The following is an 18,308-nucleotide window of genomic DNA, read 5'->3' on the forward strand; positions in this document are numbered from 1 at the left end:
TCTTTTTAACCAAATATTAAAGAGATTTCAAAAATATAAAATAACGCCCCACTTTTCATTAACTTTGGGGAAGTATAATTAAACATACATTTTCATGCTAACTTATAATGGGCTTGTTATCTTGAATGAATTAATAAGTATTTTTAAAATTATTTTTTTTATTTATTCATTTTAGAGGAGAGAAAGAGAGAGGGGGGTGGAGGAACAGGAAGCTTCAACTCCCATATGTGCCTTGACCGGGCAAGCCCAGGGTTTTGAACTGGCAACCTCAGCATTCCAGGTCGACGCTTTATCCACTGCGCCACCATAGGTCAGGCTAATAAGTATTTTTAAACTTCTCAGTTTTAAATCAGTACAGCTTCCTCCCTTGGGAAGCCCCAGCCCTGACCAGCCAGTGCCAGCCAGTCAACGCCAGTAGGCTGTGTTTGAAGGCAGCCTCCGTCCAGCCGTCTCTGTCCCGTTTGCAGCGCAGATCTGGGAGCACTGCTTCTAGCACGGTGTATAAGCTGCTGTCCCTCTTCGCTGAAACTGTCCCATCTTGTGATAATAGCAGCTTCAGAATGGCCACTCCCCTGAAGTGACCAGGGAACCTGTTTATTCAGCACAGCCTCTTGTTTAAGGAGATAAATTATAATACAAAAGCTCAAACATCTCCACTTCTGACATTTGTGCCGCTAATTAGTTTCTGCTGTGTTACTTTCCATCTTCTGTGTCCCACTTCGGGAAAAATAATATAACTGTAAATACATTTTTACATGTCCAGATTCCCATTTCAGAATTCAGAAGCAGACATATAGTCTCAATGTCTGCCCTGTGTGCCCAGTGCTTCAGCACTGCATTTGATGCCCCGTTGTATTGAGTTTATTCCTACAGCACTATAAGTCTGCTCAAAAAAAGGCCAATTAAAAACAAAGTCTTCAAAGCAATGATTTTATCCTCAAATATCAGTGTCATCACAGTTGTGAGAGTGGTCACCATGTCCAAGCGCCGTGTGAGATGCCTGATCGTGGAGGGCGGGCCAGCCCTACTCCCAGGCGCGGCGCGGAGCACAGAGCGGAACCAGGGAGCACGGACCCGGGGAGCACGGACCCGCGCAGCTGGGAGTCGTCCTGCCTGCCCAGAGCTCACGCTTCCCCTCAAGCATCCCAGTTTTCTCATGCCTTCGTTTCCAAACAAATTTAACAATCCAAGCAAAATCATTGAAACTAATTGGAGTATTAGACTTAGCATTTTCTTTTAAGTCATATTGATACTTAATTTTTTCTCAACTGACAGAGTTATAAAAGCAGTTTGCCCTGTGGCCCCCCCCTCCCTATGAAAACTGCTGCCATTTTTTTACTTCAAGGGGGCCCCGCCCACCTCTGATTCCCTGTGACACCCCGGACCAGACCGATGCCCTGTGGGCTGCAGCTGAGGAGGTCACTTGACGCCTCTTCTCCCTTCCTTGGGGTGAGCCCCGAGGTGCCCGAGGCTGGTGAGGGGTGTGATGACAGGCTCTTTTTGTTCCGTTCTCTTTCTGTCCAGCGGGGGTGGAAGGGCCAGCGACTCCTTCCCAGACAGACACCTCTGGTGGAAGTTCACCATGTAGCATAAATTACTCATCTATTGATAGACTCACTTCCAACAAAAAGTCAATTAACTTGATACATTTTAATATTGATATATCGGTTTGGATTGGGTGAGATTATACAAGCGTGCATTCTGCTTATTAACTGATACTCTGTTATGAAAGAATCCCCAAGTTCCGCCACCGTTCCCTTCTTTCTAGTTCTCTAGTCAGTCCCTTTCCCGGCATCCTTTTTGCCCCTGCACATCTCAGAACTGAACATGCCCCCACCTGGGTGACTGTGACGCTGGGTCCCCCTGCCTCTGGTCCCTGGGGAGCTGGGATGAACACCCAGAAGCTCCGTGGGACCATTTACTTCATTTCCCACTGACCACCAACCCATCGGTGGCTCCCTCAGCTGGTGACTGGCACATGCAGCCCTTTGTGCCTGCCCTGTGCCCTGGCTGTACACGACCCTGTGCTCCTCCTGCCCCTTCACGTTTGTCCACACTCTATCCTCCAGCCCGAGCCTCACCCACCTGACCCCCACAGGCCGGCCACCTCTGCCCAGGGTCTCCGTGGTAAACCCTTGCACTAGCCTGTGCTCTGGCTAGCCTGAACTGAGTAAAATTGCCCTTCTGGCCACCAAGCAAAACATTTCTGGAGTGAGTTGACCCATGTGTGGGGAAACCATGGCTGCTGGTGTTAACCTGAGCTTATACTAGAGCTCTCCCGCGAAATTCCTCCCACAGAGCAAGAAGGATAGTCTGCTTCGTCTGTCCCGCCCTCCGTAACCCAGTCTGGAGCAGCTGTGGCTTTGTAGTTGGCACAAAGGCTGCTAAATTCAAATACAAGTACTCCAGATAGCGTTCTCTGTGTTCTCGCATACGAATGCTCACTGGGGAGGACAAGTGAGGCAGAGGCTCCAGAGGCGTGGTAAGGGGCGGGACTCTCATTCCTGTCCACTCCCTCTTCCTGGGGAGCTCTGGAATGAGTGCTGGGGACAGGCAAGGGACACACGCAGCCCCTCGCTCAGCAGCATACAGAGGTGGTAAGTTTGTGGTCACCTGGCCTACCTGTGCAGCCTTTCAGGAGACTTGCCTTAGGATGACTTGCTTTTTCATGTGACTGGTGCGCAGACGAACCGCAGGCCGTCGGGGTGCCGTAGTTGGCGCGCTCCGTGGAGACGGTGCCGAGCCTGCCTTCTAGAGGCTCCCAGGCCCGTGCAAGCGGCATATCGCGTGTGCCCATGTAGATCTGGCTCTAACCAGAGTGCAGGAAAGGTTTTTAGTGGTGTCTCAGTTGTTCAGGCAAAACGTGCTCTAGTACCTTGAGGCTTTGTTGTTCGTGACGAGTAGTGGGAGCAGGTGGTAGAGACAGTCCCTGAGATCACTTATCAGAGTGGTCAGTGAACCCCAAAGCTCCAGGTTCACCGGCCTCCCTGAGACCTTCTGGTCCTATTTAGCCCCAGGCCCTGGCGTCTGTGTCTGTCGTGGGCAGGTGTCTGCGTAAGGCCTCCGAGGGAGGGTGTCTCCGTTTGTCCTTCACGGCCCTGTGGCCTTCATCGATGGTTCTGCTCACTCACAGCGTGGCCGACAGAGCTGGCCGTTTGCTCAGCCTCACTGTGGGCTGTTTCAGGGTGGACCCTGTAGAGATAAAGGGACACACACGTGGACACACGTGCAGACATGTCTGTGTCAGGCTCCAGTTCTCCTGAGAAACAAGTCGTGTGTGTATTAACAGAATGATTAGCTTCCGGCCAGGAATTCTGACAATTTAGCACCACAATTTAGAATCAGGCTAAATTTGTCAACTGACTGAAAGAGAGGTTTTTCAGAAATTATTAGCTAATTTTTTCAATATAGAATTTATAGTCACAATTAGTATATCATAATGATGTTTCCAGAATAAAATACCGGCAGCTCAACTTTTCTGGCCACAGATGTACAACATATATCAGTTTATTTTTGGAGATCTGAAGAATTACCTACTGTAAATAAAGTCCCCAAGAAGATTTCTCCGGGAAAGAGATGAACTTACAGTAATATGGGTGATATATTATTAATTAATAACTGACCAGTCGCTGCTTCAATTAAAAGAACAGCGAATGAGAAGGCCTAGTAGAGGATATGCTGAATTTTCCTCTCCTAGCACTGAGGTCTGCTGAGCAGACTAAGCGAGATTGGTCCTCGGTTCTCAATTTAGAGATGTTTTAAAATAGTCTAAGGGGGAAAGGACTTTCTCCTGAAGAAAGAAGGGCCGTGGGATTCTTCCAAAACCCAAAAACAGAATGTGCTATTGGGACAGGGACAGCTGGTTTGGACTGAGACAGGCTGGCATCTGTGTGTGTGTAGAGGGAGGAACCGGATTGGCATGTCTGGAACAAAGGACAGGCACAGGGAGTGCAGACACAGCCACGGGCATCACCGTGACGCTGCGGGGGTCACAGGAGAAGGGCGCCTAGGGGTGGGGCTGTGAAGACTTGCTCAAGGAGGTGCTGGTTGAGCCAAGTCCCCCAGGGCTGGGCAGGTGGGTGTGCAGTGCCATGGGCTGGCCTGTGGCATGTGAGGGCTGTGGACGGAGAGGGGTGCACCAGGAAACAGTCTCATAAATGACATGGTTACTCTGAAGGTGAGAGAAAAGGGGTGTGAGAATTTGAATGTAGGAGAGCTCTGAGGTTCTGACCCTCGGAGGCCGGTCTGCTTTGTGAAGTGCCAGCTTTCTGTGGCAGTCTAACAACATCCCTCCCCCTCCCAGCCCCAGTCCATCCGTCCTCCCAGGACAGAGGTGACCGGAGGCCTTGGGTGCAGCTGCAGCAGAGCTGCCCCTCCCAGCAGCAGCCGGGCCGTGGAGAAGGCTCATAATAGCATTACTATCGGCCTTTCTCCTTCCTGTTGCTCATTTATTTGACTTTAAGCAGTTATTTTTTAGAGTAATAATTTGGAGTTAATTGGTCTTCTACCTCGAAAATACCACCTTTTCCATGTAATTATCGTGTAGAAGACGTTCCGTAAAGCCTCCTAACCTGATGTTGCCCTGAACACACGTCAGAGTAAAATGGGGCCTCACTAGCCATTTGATTTGATTTGAGATATATAATATATATATATATTTTTTTTTTACTGTCCATTTTTTCTCCCCAGCCCGTGATGAGTAAAATGAACTACTCCTGCAAGAGTAGCTGCCACACAGCGTCCACTTGCTGTCGCGGGAGCGGGAGCGATAGGCAGGTGGGGCCGTCCCCACAGGCAGCCCCTCAACCCTGCCTGTTCTCTCTCCGCAGGTCACGCCATATTCAAACTCACGTATCTAAGCAATCACGACTATAAACACCTCTACTTTGAATCTGACGCTGCTACCGTCAATGAAATCATGCTCAAGGTGAGTGTCCTCGGCCCAGCCCGCGCTGCACAGGGCTAGCTTCTGCCCGGGCTCCCCGGCTGGCCGCAGCCCCTGCCCCTCACACCGGACGAGGCTTGCAGGCCTGCGTTTTGCAGAGGAGGAAGCCAGCCGGTGAGTACTGCACCCAGGGTCTCCCCAGCCCCCCAGTAATTCTGATTCTTCACGTATTTGTTTATCCATTTTAGGCCCCGTTTCTTTCCTTCCTTGCATTGTCAGGAGCCCCTGAGGGTCCTGGAACAGACTCTGAGGAAGTTGTTATTGTTTGAAGACACCTTAGTGTACCCAAGATAGTTTTAGCAGCCTATTCTAAACACACCCAACTTGAAGCTCGAAGTGTATGGTAGTATCTCAGCAGCGCGCACTGAGCACCCCGTGCTCCGGGCCGGTACTGAGACGCCACCATGACAGACCAGTCCCTGCCCTCAGCCTTTTCTCTCTCAGAGGGCACAGGCGGTCGGCGCTGAAACTGGCAGCGGCCTGTGAGGGGCGGAGGGCCAGCCTGGCGCCGTGTGGCGGGAGCTGCCCCAGGCCTGCGTGGCCGGAGCCGAGGAGGGCTGGAGGGGCCAGGCCACACAGATCCGGGCAGAGCAGGGTGGGGCCCGAGGTGTGCCTTTCTAAGGTGCTCCTCGCTGCCACCTGGGTCGCTGGTCTGTGCGCCATGCTGAGTAACCCTGGACCGGTGCTTTTCAGGCTTCCAAAAGAGAATCCTTTCTTTAAACTGGTTTTTCTGTAGATGACCAGATAGAAAAAATAGCTGCTTCTGCAGAGCAGGTCTGAGAGCCGAGGGGCTCTAAGTTGTGTGATGCTGGCTAGGCACATCACCTCCCGGGGCCTCAGTTTCTCTGTCTGTAAAATGGAGTCATGGTAGCCACACTGTCCCACACCACAAGTCTGTTAGAGCACAGGTCAGAGGAGATGTGACAAACCTGCTTAGATGGTTATCCACTCTCTCCTTAAGAGTGGAAGTCAGCAAGTCACTAATGGAGAGTAGCAGGGGTGCACCAAGGGGCTGCACAGGGCAGACCCGGGCTGAGCGCTCGACTAGCTGGTCTCATTGACTATTCACAACCCTGCGGCACAGTGATGTAAAATTGTCCCCATGTCCTAGCTGAAAACAGGCTCAAAAAGAGTCAATTTAGCCGACCATGACTCGCAGACCCAGAACTTGACCCCAGGTTCAGCAGGTTCCAGAACCCGAGCTCCAGACTCCCCAGAGGTATGTGGGCTTAAGGAGTTGAATGGGCGATTTCAGTGAAATGGAATTGTTTAACAGAAAGGTTTTGAGGCAGAGTCCTTGTGGCTACAAAAGATTTCAAAAGTAGTAGATGAGAATTAAAAAGCGAACACTATCCCTGTCACCGCCCGCGGCCAGAGAAGGTGGGATCCCGGCCGCTTCTAAGTGCAAAAGGCAGAGAGATGGACGAGGCGCCCCTCCCGCGGGACCGCTCAGCTCCGCGCGTATTCCAGACACGCTGGCCGGGCTGGTGCGCGTCGCCACATGCTGGAGGGCGTGGTGCCACGGGCCGTGGAAGATTCCTTTGCTGCCCTCCTGACACAGAGGCGTGGTGGGGCTCGAAATACAATGTATCAAGGATGCTACCTCCGTAGACTGCCAAATTAATTCTTACCTAAACTAAGGCGGCTACCACTGTGATCATTTTTTTTTTCCTAATTTTGTCCTGATGCGTATACGGTACCAGCACCATATTGTTCCCTCACGTCTTCCTCATTCTGTGACTTGGCTGTGTTAGGGTAGGGGGGAGTCCTGCCCGCTCACGCCCAATGCAGATGGCCATTTCTGATGCCTCCTCTAAGCCACCAACAACATGCATTTTATTTTAGCATTCCAAAGTTATTTTGGGGGGGGGGGGGGCGAATGCTGCCGGGCTCAGTCAGGAGCTAAGCCAGAGCAGCACGGTCAGTTGAGTGGAAGGGAGCAGGTCACAGACCACCCAGGTCCCAGCCACATCCCCACCTGGGGTCCGGCCACGGGGACAGAGTACCTGCCTCCTGAAAACCAGCGAGCTAAGAGTTACTTGCCAGAGTGTCACCAGACGGCGCAAGGAACTTGTGCAGAGTGTTCAGGGACTAGGTAAAGAAATATTCCATTCCCCCGTCGGGCTGGGATTTTTTTATAGCCAGCATTAAAATATTCAAGACTTGAGAAGGATTCTAGTAAAATTATAATCCTGTGTTTGACATCAAAATAATTTTCACAACAGCAGATTGATGGCAGAAACACAGGTTTATGACTTCAGTCTGAGACTGCGGAGGAGCAAGCGCAGAGAAATCATTTTCCAGGACCAAACGCTCCCGAAGCAGATGCTTTCCTGCGAAATCCCCGAGGCCCAGCGCCGCCCCTAAAATGTCTGTTTTCATATCAAAATGTTTGTAGAAATATTGCATCATGCACGAGACTCCAGGAGAGTCACAGCGTGCCCAGGCCTGATTTAGTTAGAGAGCTAACGACCATGATCCTGGTGGAAGATTAAATTTCACTTCTCCCGACTCTGATTTTTATAGCAATTTAAATACTTAGGCTTATCTGCTGTTCCCACGGTGTCTTTCTGAGCTGAGCACTAATATCAAGCGACTGAGGCCCCTGCTCCTATGTCCAGTAATTTGGCAGAAATGTTTCCATCAGCGGCTCTTCTAGGGGTCAGTCTTTGACTCAAGTAATGCCTGTGGTGGAGGAAAGAAGGGCCAGAGGCTGATGTCAGAGAAACTGATGAACGGGCAAGTCTGCATTGGGTTACCTTATCTCGTGTTTTCCCTGTGTAGACACACGAACAAGCACGGACTGCAAGTAGGACGTCTTATGTACATTGTTTCACTCAGTCTTCACAGCCGTCCTGCAGTGTAGACGTTATTTATCCTGCAGTGTAGACATTATTTATCCCCATTTTATAGATGAGGAGATAGAGGCCCAGGGCCACAGAGTGCACAGGAGCGCAGCGCAAGCCGGAACCCAAGCCCAGAGGAGTTCCGGAGCCCCCCTTCCCTCCTCGAGGTGTCATTAAACTAAGCCATGTGTGGTCCCTGACTCTGCGGGCTTGGAGACGAATCTCCGAGGAATCGTCGGTCTCTTCACATCAGGTTCCTCTCGTGATCGAGTGACGGAGGCTGGGGCTTTATTAGCCATGAAAACTCCCTGTATTTTTATGCCTCGAGCTGTAAAATGCATTGAAAGTGAAACACTCCATAGTGCATAAAATTGTGCAAGTCCTGAGCCACAGCGTATTAACCAGCTAATGGCAGACCAAAGGGCGTTTTTATCTTTTGATTATTACATTAATCTTCCATTACAATTATCTGTGTGATTATCACAAAGCCCTGAAGATAATAAATTTAGGAAATAGTTGGCTTGTTAAGGATCGTTTTTAAGTGCTTTTGTCAAGTTATATGTGCCAAAAATACACTGAACACCAGGCTGGCTGAGTGTGCAAACAGTATAATGCAAAGATTGCTCTCATTGAGAATGATAAAACCTCTTATTTCTGTCCATTGCGGTGCCCCAAGTCATCCGCGGCCCTGCGGCCCCATGATTTATTGCTCTCAGCTGGCAGCTTGGCGAGGCAGTGGGCCAAGCATGGCAGGCCTTCTGTGCTCGCACACCAGCTTTCAGTGCCTGCTGCTGGCGACTATCAGAGCAGAAAGTTTGGAGGGGGCAGTGCCGGAGCCTCGCACTGCCCCCTCAGCACCCGCCGTTCTTTCTCAGAGCCACAGGCCTCTCCTGCTCCAGCTGCAGGACGTGCGGCCCTCAGCAGAGTCTACAGGGTGGTGGCTAGTTTCTCTAGCCAAACATAGTCAGGTTTCTAGTCATAACTGTATGTATACAGGACGGAAGAGAAATGACGGATGCTTACAGAGTTCAGCCCGAGGAGCTGGGGGCAGCAGGAGTGGTGGTAGCGGAGGCAGTGACAGGGTCCGGGTCTGTGCGGAGGCGGGGACTGGAGAACCGAAAGGCCTGTCCATCAAGGGCCTGACCTTGCCCCACCCCCAGTCCAGATCCTGGCCGACACTAGCTCTGTGACCTTGAGTAAGTGACATTATCATTCCATGCCTCAGTTTCCTCGTCTGGACAACGGGGATGATAACGATATCTCTCTCATAAGGCTTTTGTGAGGGTTAAATGACTTAATCCTTGAGAAGTGCTCTGGCCCTGCTGCTGCCACGGCCGTCCAGCCTGGGGCACGTCCTCGACCTGGGCGCAGGTCTGGTCACGGCACCGCTGCCCTTCCCTGGCTCCCCCCACCTCGCCTGGACTGGCCCCTAAGCTTCTACGGCTCCGTGGACAGCCCCTTGCTGGGTCCGCTGCTGTGCCTTGATGCATGCGGGTCTTCCCCGCCTTGGACACCCCAAACTCTCATCTCTCAGGGCACGGACCAAGTCCTACTTCCCCTCTGTCCCTTGAACCAGGCCCGGGGCCAGGCCCAGACAGGGCAGATGCCAGTGACAGTGACAGTATGTGCGTCAGTCACCCAGTATGTGGCAGGTCCATGTGTGGGATTATAAAAAGACCCCAAAATCAGCCGCATCTGGGAGGCCAAGCCCCTTGTCTGAGGCAGCACCAGGAGGGCAGCTGGCTGTGCCCTGTCTACACAGGCTCTCCCAGCCCCTCTCCTGGCACTGCCCCTGCCTCCGTCACCCGGTCAGCTCCACCCTCCTCCTCCCAGAGCGCTGCCCCTGCCTCCGTCACCCGGTCAGCTCCACGCTCCTCCTCCCGGAGCGCTGCCCCGGCCTCCGACACCCGGTCAGCTCCACGCTCCTCCTCCCGGAGCGCTGCCCCGGCCTCCGACACCCGGTCAGCTCCACGCTCCTCTGGATCCTCACTTCCCTCCTTCTCCCGTGAGCCCGGCTGGCCGGGGGCCTGTGAGCATTAAGTGCAGGACCACAGAGGAAGCTCTGTGCCTGTGGTGGGACACCGCCTAGAGAGCCTTGTTTTGGTTTGGTTTTTGTTCCTGCGATATTCAGACGAGGAAAGGGGGGCCCAGGGAAGGTATGCGCAAGCCCAAGTCTGCGCAGCAGGCGAGGAGCAGGGCCGGGAAGCCCAGTACTCAGCCTCCTGGGAAACAGCCCGTGCAAGCAGGCGCGGGCTCTCCATCAGAAAAGGTCCGCCACTGACCACTGGCAGGCCCGGACCAGCCCTGGTGTTCTCCGTGAGTCCGTTTTCCGTCCCACAGTGGGCTCCTGCCAGGGATGTGACCACCGGACTCCCAGCACAGGAGAGCACCAGGCCTGAGGGCACCCAGCCCCGGTTCCCATTGTCACCCTGGACGAGCAGAGAGCAGCTGCTGGCGAGTGACAGGCCTTGTCCTCTTGCTTTCTAGGTTAACTACATCCTGGAGTCACGAGCAAGCACTGCCCGCGCTGACTACTTTGCCCAAAAACAAAGAAAACTGAACAGACGTACAAGCTTCAGCTTCCAGAAGGAGAAGAAATCAGGGCAACAGTGACACTGGCCTCAGCTTCAACCTGCTGTCGTAGCTCAGAGCCCGCCCGCCAGGGCCAGGTGGCTGAGAGCCCCCCTCTGTCCCGCAGCCCTCGGGGGAGGCCAGCCCCTGGCTCCTGGGCACAGGGCTGCTGGGCTCTTGGGGAGGGGTGGCATCCCTTAGGACAGAGCAGGGGACATTTCCACAGGACCGAAGCCTGAGCAGCAGCGGCTGTCGTTAGTGCCCGGGGCCAGACGGCCCCAGAAGAGCCCCGCGCTGCCCAGCCGCCATCACTGCCGGAGCGCCGCCCGAGGATGTACGTAGCCTGCCCAGACATTTCCTTGCAACTTGATCAAATTTCCTAAAGAAGAACAAAAATGTACATTTCTTTTTTCCTTTTAATAAACAGGTTAGTCTTTATCGTGGTTGGTATGATGGACCATTCTTTGGGGCAGAGGATTGATTATGTTATTCAGTTTAAAAGCTGTTCCCATATTGAACAGGCAGATTAGAAAAGCTATGGCTCGATTTCTCAGAAGAAATGTTTAGGGCTTAGTCAATAGTTTTAACTGTGCCATTTGTTTAAATGAGCGCCACGCTTCGAGGACAGTATCTTACTGATGTTAGGAAGGGGGACCTAGTAGTGTGTGTCCCGGGCTGCACCACTTCCGCCTTCGGAAGCCTCTCCTGGCTGTCCCCGCACCGCTGGTGTCAGAGGTGCCACTGCGTGCCCAGCACAGGCGCTGGGAGGCGGGGACAGCGGCTGGTCAGGTCGAGCTCCGCTCCCGGCCGGAAGCGGTCCTTTCCGTTCTCCAGTAGCAAGTGTCCGTTTCGGCTAGCAATTAGACTGCATGTGGACTTCTCCAGGCCGCTTCTCCGCTCTGCCGACGTGAGTGGGCCTCAGTCCCCTCTCCTCCTCCCCTCACAGAGCCACCCCCGCCCGGGCCGGCTGAGAGCTGCTGCTTTTCACTGTTTCAGGGAGCACCGTGAGCAGACATGGGGCCCGGGGAAACCTTCCATCGTGGGAAGGCAAGGGCAGACGTCCTCCGACACCACACCTCTGGCCACACCAGATGCCTCTGCGGTCCTCGCCAGCCTCCAGGGTCCCTCCCAGGGTGACACCCTTCACACTGTCCCCGGCCAGGGTCAGAGACCAGATGTCTCACCGAGGACCTGCATTTCAAACAGTTTTTTAAATTGTTGTACAGGAAGAGCTGTGACAAAAACAGCATCTCGAAGTCAAGCCTGTTTCTTTGCACAGGGGTCATTTTAATGAATCCCTCCTTCCTTCTGACTTGGTTCGGCCAACAGAAGCATCCTTTTCTAATGTCTTCCAGCCCTACCCATTCGGAAACGAAAAAAGAAATATTATTTGTAGCTTGCTATCTGTATTTGGATTTTTAGCAATTTTATATTTAGATATCTTTGAAAAACGTTAATGACTAATTTGGTCATGAAATCCTGTGACATATTCAATATTAAAATAAAAGTCATACAAATACCACCTTTTTGCATATTGCTTTGAATTCTTGAAGTCCTCAAGTACATTATCCCGAAAATGATGACTCGGCAGTGACTCACTCGGGGTGGCAGTCCATGGGATACCGAACGTCAGAAATGAACCAGGCCCTCCCTAACACTGAGCAAGACAGGACGACCCTCTTGACTCGAGGGTGACATTGAAATCGTCACTTCCTTCGGTTTCAGAATCAACACCCTTCTCATACGGTGAGGTAGAGCACACATGCAGTTTACATGACACGTGTCCACTGAAGGAATAACCTGAGACGCTTTGTAACTACCGTGCAGGTCAACCAAATATTGAGACTGTTTATTTATTTATTTTTTTTATTTTTTTTACTGAGACAGAGAGTCAGGGAGAGGGATAGATAGGGACAAACAGACAGGAACGGAGAGAGATGAGAAGCATCAATTAGTTTTTCATTGCGACACCTTAGTTGTTCATTGATTGCTTTCTCATATGTGCCTTGACCCTGGGGCTACAGCAGAACAAGTAACCCCTTGCTCAAGCCAGCGACCTTGGGTCCAAGCTGGTGAGCTTTGCTCAAACCAGATGAGCCCGCGCTCAAGCTGGTGACCTCGGGGTCTCGAACCTGGGTCCTCCACATTCCAGTCCCACGTTCTATCCACTGCGCCACCACGTGGTCGGGCTATCGAGACTGTTTCAATGCCCCTGTTCCCAGCCCCTCTCTCACCACACCCCAGGATTGTCCGAGGAGACCGTGAGCTCCTTGGGATTCAGCTTCACGGAGCGGCAGGAGCTTGGTACCCCCAAGTTAACCTGAAGCGACTAGACAAGTCCCTCTTCTCCTTTGCAGCAGCTTCTCCTGGCCTGGCTCCACTGTGACTCCCTGCCCGACGTGATGACAACTCAGCCAGAATTTCACCAAGTGCAGGTAGCCTGGCCTCTGCTGGCCACGGAGAACTGCTTCATTGTCTGAGGGCCAGGCAGGCTGTATGCCGGCCCCTGACCCCTGTGAGCCCATGTAACACCTGCAAATGACCTCTGACAGGTCCTGTTGTTCCTCCATTGCAGCGGTGAGGACTGGGGGCTGGGCAGGGTCTCACTTGTACCCCCTGCCCTCCACAGCTAGTGTGTTTGTGGCCCCGAGCCTGGCACTGTTCCTTGGGGCCTCAGTCTCCTCATCTGTATACGAAGGTGCTGGATTAGGCAACTTCTGCAGGCCTTTCTGGATAATGTCTTAAATGTCTCAGAATCACATTGTGTCCACCCTTACTTACCTTCCAGTGCTTTCTGTTTGCCAAAACTTGCAGGAGCTGCTCTGCTTCTGAACGAGAATTCTAAGAGCAGAGAAACACAGAATGGGACACGGGGAGGTTTACAGCTGTTTGTATGGAAAATAATACAGTAATAGGCCCTGGCCAGGTAGCTCGGTTGGTTGTCCCGACATGCCGAGATTGTGGAATTGATCCCCGGTCAGGGCACACACAAGAAACAACCAATGAAGAAACAAATCCAAGTCTTACCCCTCTGGATCTCTCTCTCTCTCTCTCTCTCTCTCTCTCTCTCTTTCTCTCTCCCTCTGTCCCTCTCCCTTCCTGTCTCTAAAAATCAATTTGAAAAAGAAAGAAAACACAATAATACAAGAATTACCTCTGTTTCGCTTACTTACAACTGTAAACCTACTTTTGCCCCATCCTGTGCTGTGAGGTCACTTTGTCCAGCCTCTTCTCTTCGGGACAAAGCTGCGTGGTCTCTTCCAGAGTCTGAGCCTCTGCTCACACGCCTCCAGCGACAGGCGGTCGCCGCCATTCAGGTCATTGCTCTTCCTTGGCCCACTTGATCACCCTCGGCTGACCACCGACGGCCTCCCAGAACTCATTTGGCGCTGCTCTGCTGGCCTCTGGGTGCCGAACCCCTCTTTCCACTGTCAACGGTGCCTCCAGATGCCTCTCCTACTTGGGCCCCAGGACCAGTTTCCCGGCTGCCCCAGACCAGCATCCCAATGCCCCAGACCAGTGTCCCCGCTGCTCCGGACCAGTGTTACCCCTGCCCCAGGAGGCCCATCAGCTATTTGAAGACCACACTGACATCTTCTGCGTTTTCTTCATTCCATAAAAGCTGGAAGAGGAGCCCCGGCCGGTTGGCTCAGTGGTAGTGTCGGCCTGGCGTGCAGGAGTCCCGGGTTCGATTCCCGACCAGGGCACACAGGAGAAGCGCCCATCTGCTTCTCCACCCCTCCCCCTCTCCTTCCTCTCTGTCTCTCTCTTCCCCTCCCGCAGCCAAGGCTCCATTGGAGCAAAGTTGTCCCGGGCGCTGAGGATGGCTCCACGGCCTCTGCCTCAGGCGCTAGAATGGCTCTGGTCACAACAGAGCAACGCCCCAGATGGGCAGAGCCCCTGGTGGGCATGCCGGGTGGATCCCGGTCGGGTGCATGCAGGAGTCTGTCTGACTGCCTCCCCGTTTCCAACTTCATAAAAATACAAAAAAATAAAAATTAAAAAGCTGGAAGAAGGTCCCCACCCCTGTTGCGTCCCCAAAAACCTGCCAACTGCCGAGGTTCCTGTTCCTCAGGTCAGGATTGCAAAACATCAGGGCCCGAGAAGGGAGCGGGGACCCAATTTAGCTGGCAAGACGCTCAGTCTGGTAAGGCCAAGAGGGGGTACAGGTGACCCCCAGCCCACATGCAGGCGGGCCATGAGAGCACCGCGGGGACCAATCTGGGCCTGGGAGGCCTGAGCTTGTGCCAAGCAGCCAGCGCCCAGCTGGGGCCAGCCCCATCAGAGTAGGACGGTCACGAGTTTTCAAAGTCCCCTGCACACTGTGTCACCTCCCCTCGTGGAGCTCAAGGACACCGGTGACAAGGTAAGGCATTGAGCCAAGGCCTGGAGGGTGGGGTGGCCTGAGGCTGCAGCCCGGAGAGGAGGAGAGTGAGGCCCACCCGCCCTGGGAGGGAGCTGCAGGGGCTTCCGCGGACCCCACCTGACCCGACCTGACCTGACCTGACCCGACCTGACCTGACCTGACCCGACCTGACCCGACCTGACCTGACCTGACCCGACCTGACCTGACCCGACCTGACCTGACCTGACCCGACCTGACCTGACCTGACCCGACCTGACCCGACCCGACCCGACCTGACCTGACCTGACCCGACCTGACCCGACCTGACCTGACCTGACCCGACCTGACCCGACCGGGGTGCAGCAGCGACAGTGAAGGTTTGTTTCCCAGGCCGACCAGGATGACAGCTTTGGGGAGCACACTGAGGTGGGGGAGGGGAGTCAGGTGTGGGGGGAGGCACTTGTGCCTCTGTCCAAGCCAGTGCTGCCCCACTGCCCGTGCCCTGCCCCCCTGTTCCCCCCTCAGCGGAGGGAGGGAGGGACGGGATGAAGAGTAAGGGAAGGGCAGGGGCTTCCCCAGCTCGAGCTCAGAGGTCTGGGTGCCGTGCTGGCGTCAGATTCCAGCTCACCGAGCCCAGGCCTGTGAGCTGGAGCATGTCACTCCAGGTCCCTGCTCTGAGCAGGGGATAAGCGGTGGGCTCCATCCCGCCACTTCCCGTGGGTGTTGGTGGTCGGGGGGGGGGGGGGACGGGCCCTGGTGTGCAGGCTCCACGGCTGCGTCCAGTCCCAGCCCCTCTACTCACCGGCCTCACGACCACTAGGTAAGCGGTTAACTTCTCTTTGCCTCTTTCATGTATGTAAAATGAGATGAAAATGCCCATTTCTCTGGGCTGGAGTCAAGATTGAGACAATGCGTGCGCAGTGCCTGGTACGTACACACTTGATAATGGTAGCATGATGTTGACACCTGTCACCTCACTTAATCCAGTTGCCTAGATGCCATGGGCTCCCCAGAAGTACTCTCTCTATAGGGGACCCAGTTGTCCTCTCCAATCTCAGAGCCCAAAGAAGCTGCCCATAGTAGCTGTCAAGACCAGCCGTGGAGCCTGCACACCAGGCAGTGATGCAGTGGATAGAGCGTCGGACTGGGACACAGAGGACCCAGGTTCGAAACCCCAAGGTCGCCAGCTTGAGCGTGGGGTCGCTGGCTTGAGCGTGGAATCATAGACATGACTCCATGATCACTGACTTGAGCCCAAAGGTTACTGGCTTGAGAAAGGGGTCATTTGTTCTGCTGTAGCCCTTCAGTCAAGGCACATATGAGAAAGCAATCAATGAACAACTAAGGAGCTGCAACAAAGAATTGATGCTTCTCATCTCTCTCCCTTCCTGTCTGTCCTTATCTGTCCCTCTCTCTGTCTCTCTCTCTGTCTCTGTCAAAAAAAAAAATAGACCAGCCTCTTTAGTGCCCAGGAAGGGGGGCAGGCAGGAGCCAGGCCTTGGTCCTCTGCCTCAGGGACAAGCAGCATGATTGGGGGCGTGGCACCATGGCCTGTACTCAGTCCCAGTCCCAGAGCCACCCTCTGGGGCTCCGCCCCCCCCCCCACACACACATACCCTTCCTCACCAACTGATTTTGTAAAACAAAAACTCATTGAGCATCCTCTTAAAAAGTTCAGAGAATGGTACTCAAAGTCCAGCTCTGTCTCCTGGTTGGTGTGTCCTTGGATGAGCCACTGTAAAGCCAGCAGGCAGGGCCGGGGCCACTATCACAGCAGCCAGGCCCATGCAGGTTCGCATTGGATTCGGACAGTCGGTAAAGAAACAGCGGAGCCAAAAACTGATGGGCCATAGCCTTTAATCCTACCTTGCACCCGGCGGGCAAGTAAAAACATACACTGGGCTCCAAAACCCAGTCACATTCAGTGCTCACAAAGCCACTGACTTATCCGAGTTTCCTAGAATCAAAGGTTTCTAGCTCACCAGCCTTCTTCTCCTCAGTTCCCCATCTCCTTCCTTATCCCAGATACAAACTCTACACAAACTGGCATCTCACTCAGCACTCCGCCATCTTGGCTGCTTCTCCTGGCCTCCTCCACGTGGCCTCCTTTAGCTGCTGGCTCTACTCTCTCCGCTCTCTCATGCTAACCTCAGGAACCAAGAGCGCAAACTCTCGTTCCGTCCCCATTTTATAGTGTAGAAATCCAAACCCTTAATCCAATATACATAACAGGGAAGTCTCTAATACAAAGTCACTTCTCTGAGGCATGATAGGATTGTACCACCTCACACCAAAAAGGGTGGGACAGGCTTAATCCCAAAACCAAGGCTACAAGGATTCTGCTTGCCCCTAGCCCACCCCAACACACATTAATATCACCTGGGCGACTGCCTCCTCGTGTTATCTTTAACAAAGTGAGCATAATACATTTTATCCGCCCAACAGCCACTTTACTTTTTTGAGCCTCAGTTTCCTCTTCTGTAAAATGGGAACATAGTATCTACTTCAAAGAGGCATTGTGAAGATTGAATGAGTTTGCTAGTCAGGATGGGCCCAGGATCTGCTGCAGCAACAAACAGCCTCCAGACGTCAGTGGCTTAACATTTCTCTTCCCACACAGTCAGCCGAGGGTCCAGCCTTCCTCAGGCTTCCACAAAGGCGGCAGTGAGGACAGAGGGCTTGAGGATGAGCAGTAAAAATGAGATGCTGGTTTGAAAGTGACACATGTCGCCTGACCTGTGGTGGCAAAGTGGCTAAAGCATCAACCTGGAATGCTGAGGTCACCGGTTCAAATCCTGGGCTTGCCTAGTCAAGGCACATATGAGCAGCAACTACTACAAGTTGATGCTTCCTGCTCCTTCCTCTGTCCGCCTTTCTCTCTAAATTATTGATTTCTTTCTAAAATCAACAAATAAAGTCCCTTCCCACTTCCACTCACATTTCATTGGTCATTGGCCAGAATTAGCCATATGGTGATGCCTATTTCTTGGGGACCCTGGGGTGTGACTCTCTAGTCCCGTAACAGTGCCTGCCCCACCTCTTTTTTGTTGTTGTTTTTTTACAGAGACAGAGACTCAGAGAGAGGGATAGATAGGGACAGACAGACAGGAGAGATGAGAAGCATCAATCATTAGTTTTTCGTTGTGAGACCTTAGTTGTTCATTGATTGCTTTCTCATATGTGCCTTGACCGCGGGCCTTCAGCAGTAGACCGAGTAACCCCTTGCTCGAGCCAGCGACCTTGGGTCCAAGCTGGTGAGCTTTTTGCTCAAACCAGATGAGCCCACGCTCAAGCAGGCGACCGACCTTGGGGTCTCGAACCTGGGTCCTCCGCATCCCAGTCCAATGCTCTATCCACTGCACCACTGCCTGGTCAGGCTGCCCCGCCTCTTAGTAAGACCTCACGTCAAGCTATTTACTATTTTATTAAGCTTTTTCTCAGGCCATCGTCATGTCCACCTAATCCTCGTTTTACAGAGGAGGAAACTGAGGCAAAGAGAAGCAGAGCCCCTCCCCCGAGGCCATGCCTTTGGGATGTGGTGGAGCCAGCTCTCCCACCTGCCGCCTGCCCCCACAACCTGTCCCCGGCCTTGCAGCGCCTC

General features: G+C 53.3%; 1 protein-coding gene across 5 annotated transcripts in view; it reads left to right on the top strand.

The window, feature by feature from the left end:
• MAPKAP1 (MAPK associated protein 1) overlaps positions 1-10,800 on the top strand; it is a 245,561-nt gene extending 234,761 nt beyond the window's left edge. For all 5 annotated transcript variants that reach the window (XM_066367171.1, XM_066367172.1, XM_066367173.1 and 2 more), the window contains 2 exons: positions 4,830-4,927; positions 10,279-10,800. In XM_066367171.1, coding sequence (XP_066223268.1) covers positions 4,830-4,927; positions 10,279-10,404 — 224 coding nt within the window. In that variant the 3' untranslated portion in view covers positions 10,405-10,800. The remainder of the gene's footprint in view (positions 1-4,829; positions 4,928-10,278) is intronic.
• Positions 10,801-18,308: the final 7,508 nt, after the last annotated feature.

This window comes from Saccopteryx leptura, chromosome 2 (assembly GCF_036850995.1).
Source record: "Saccopteryx leptura isolate mSacLep1 chromosome 2, mSacLep1_pri_phased_curated, whole genome shotgun sequence".
NCBI lineage: Eukaryota > Metazoa > Chordata > Mammalia > Chiroptera > Emballonuridae > Saccopteryx > Saccopteryx leptura.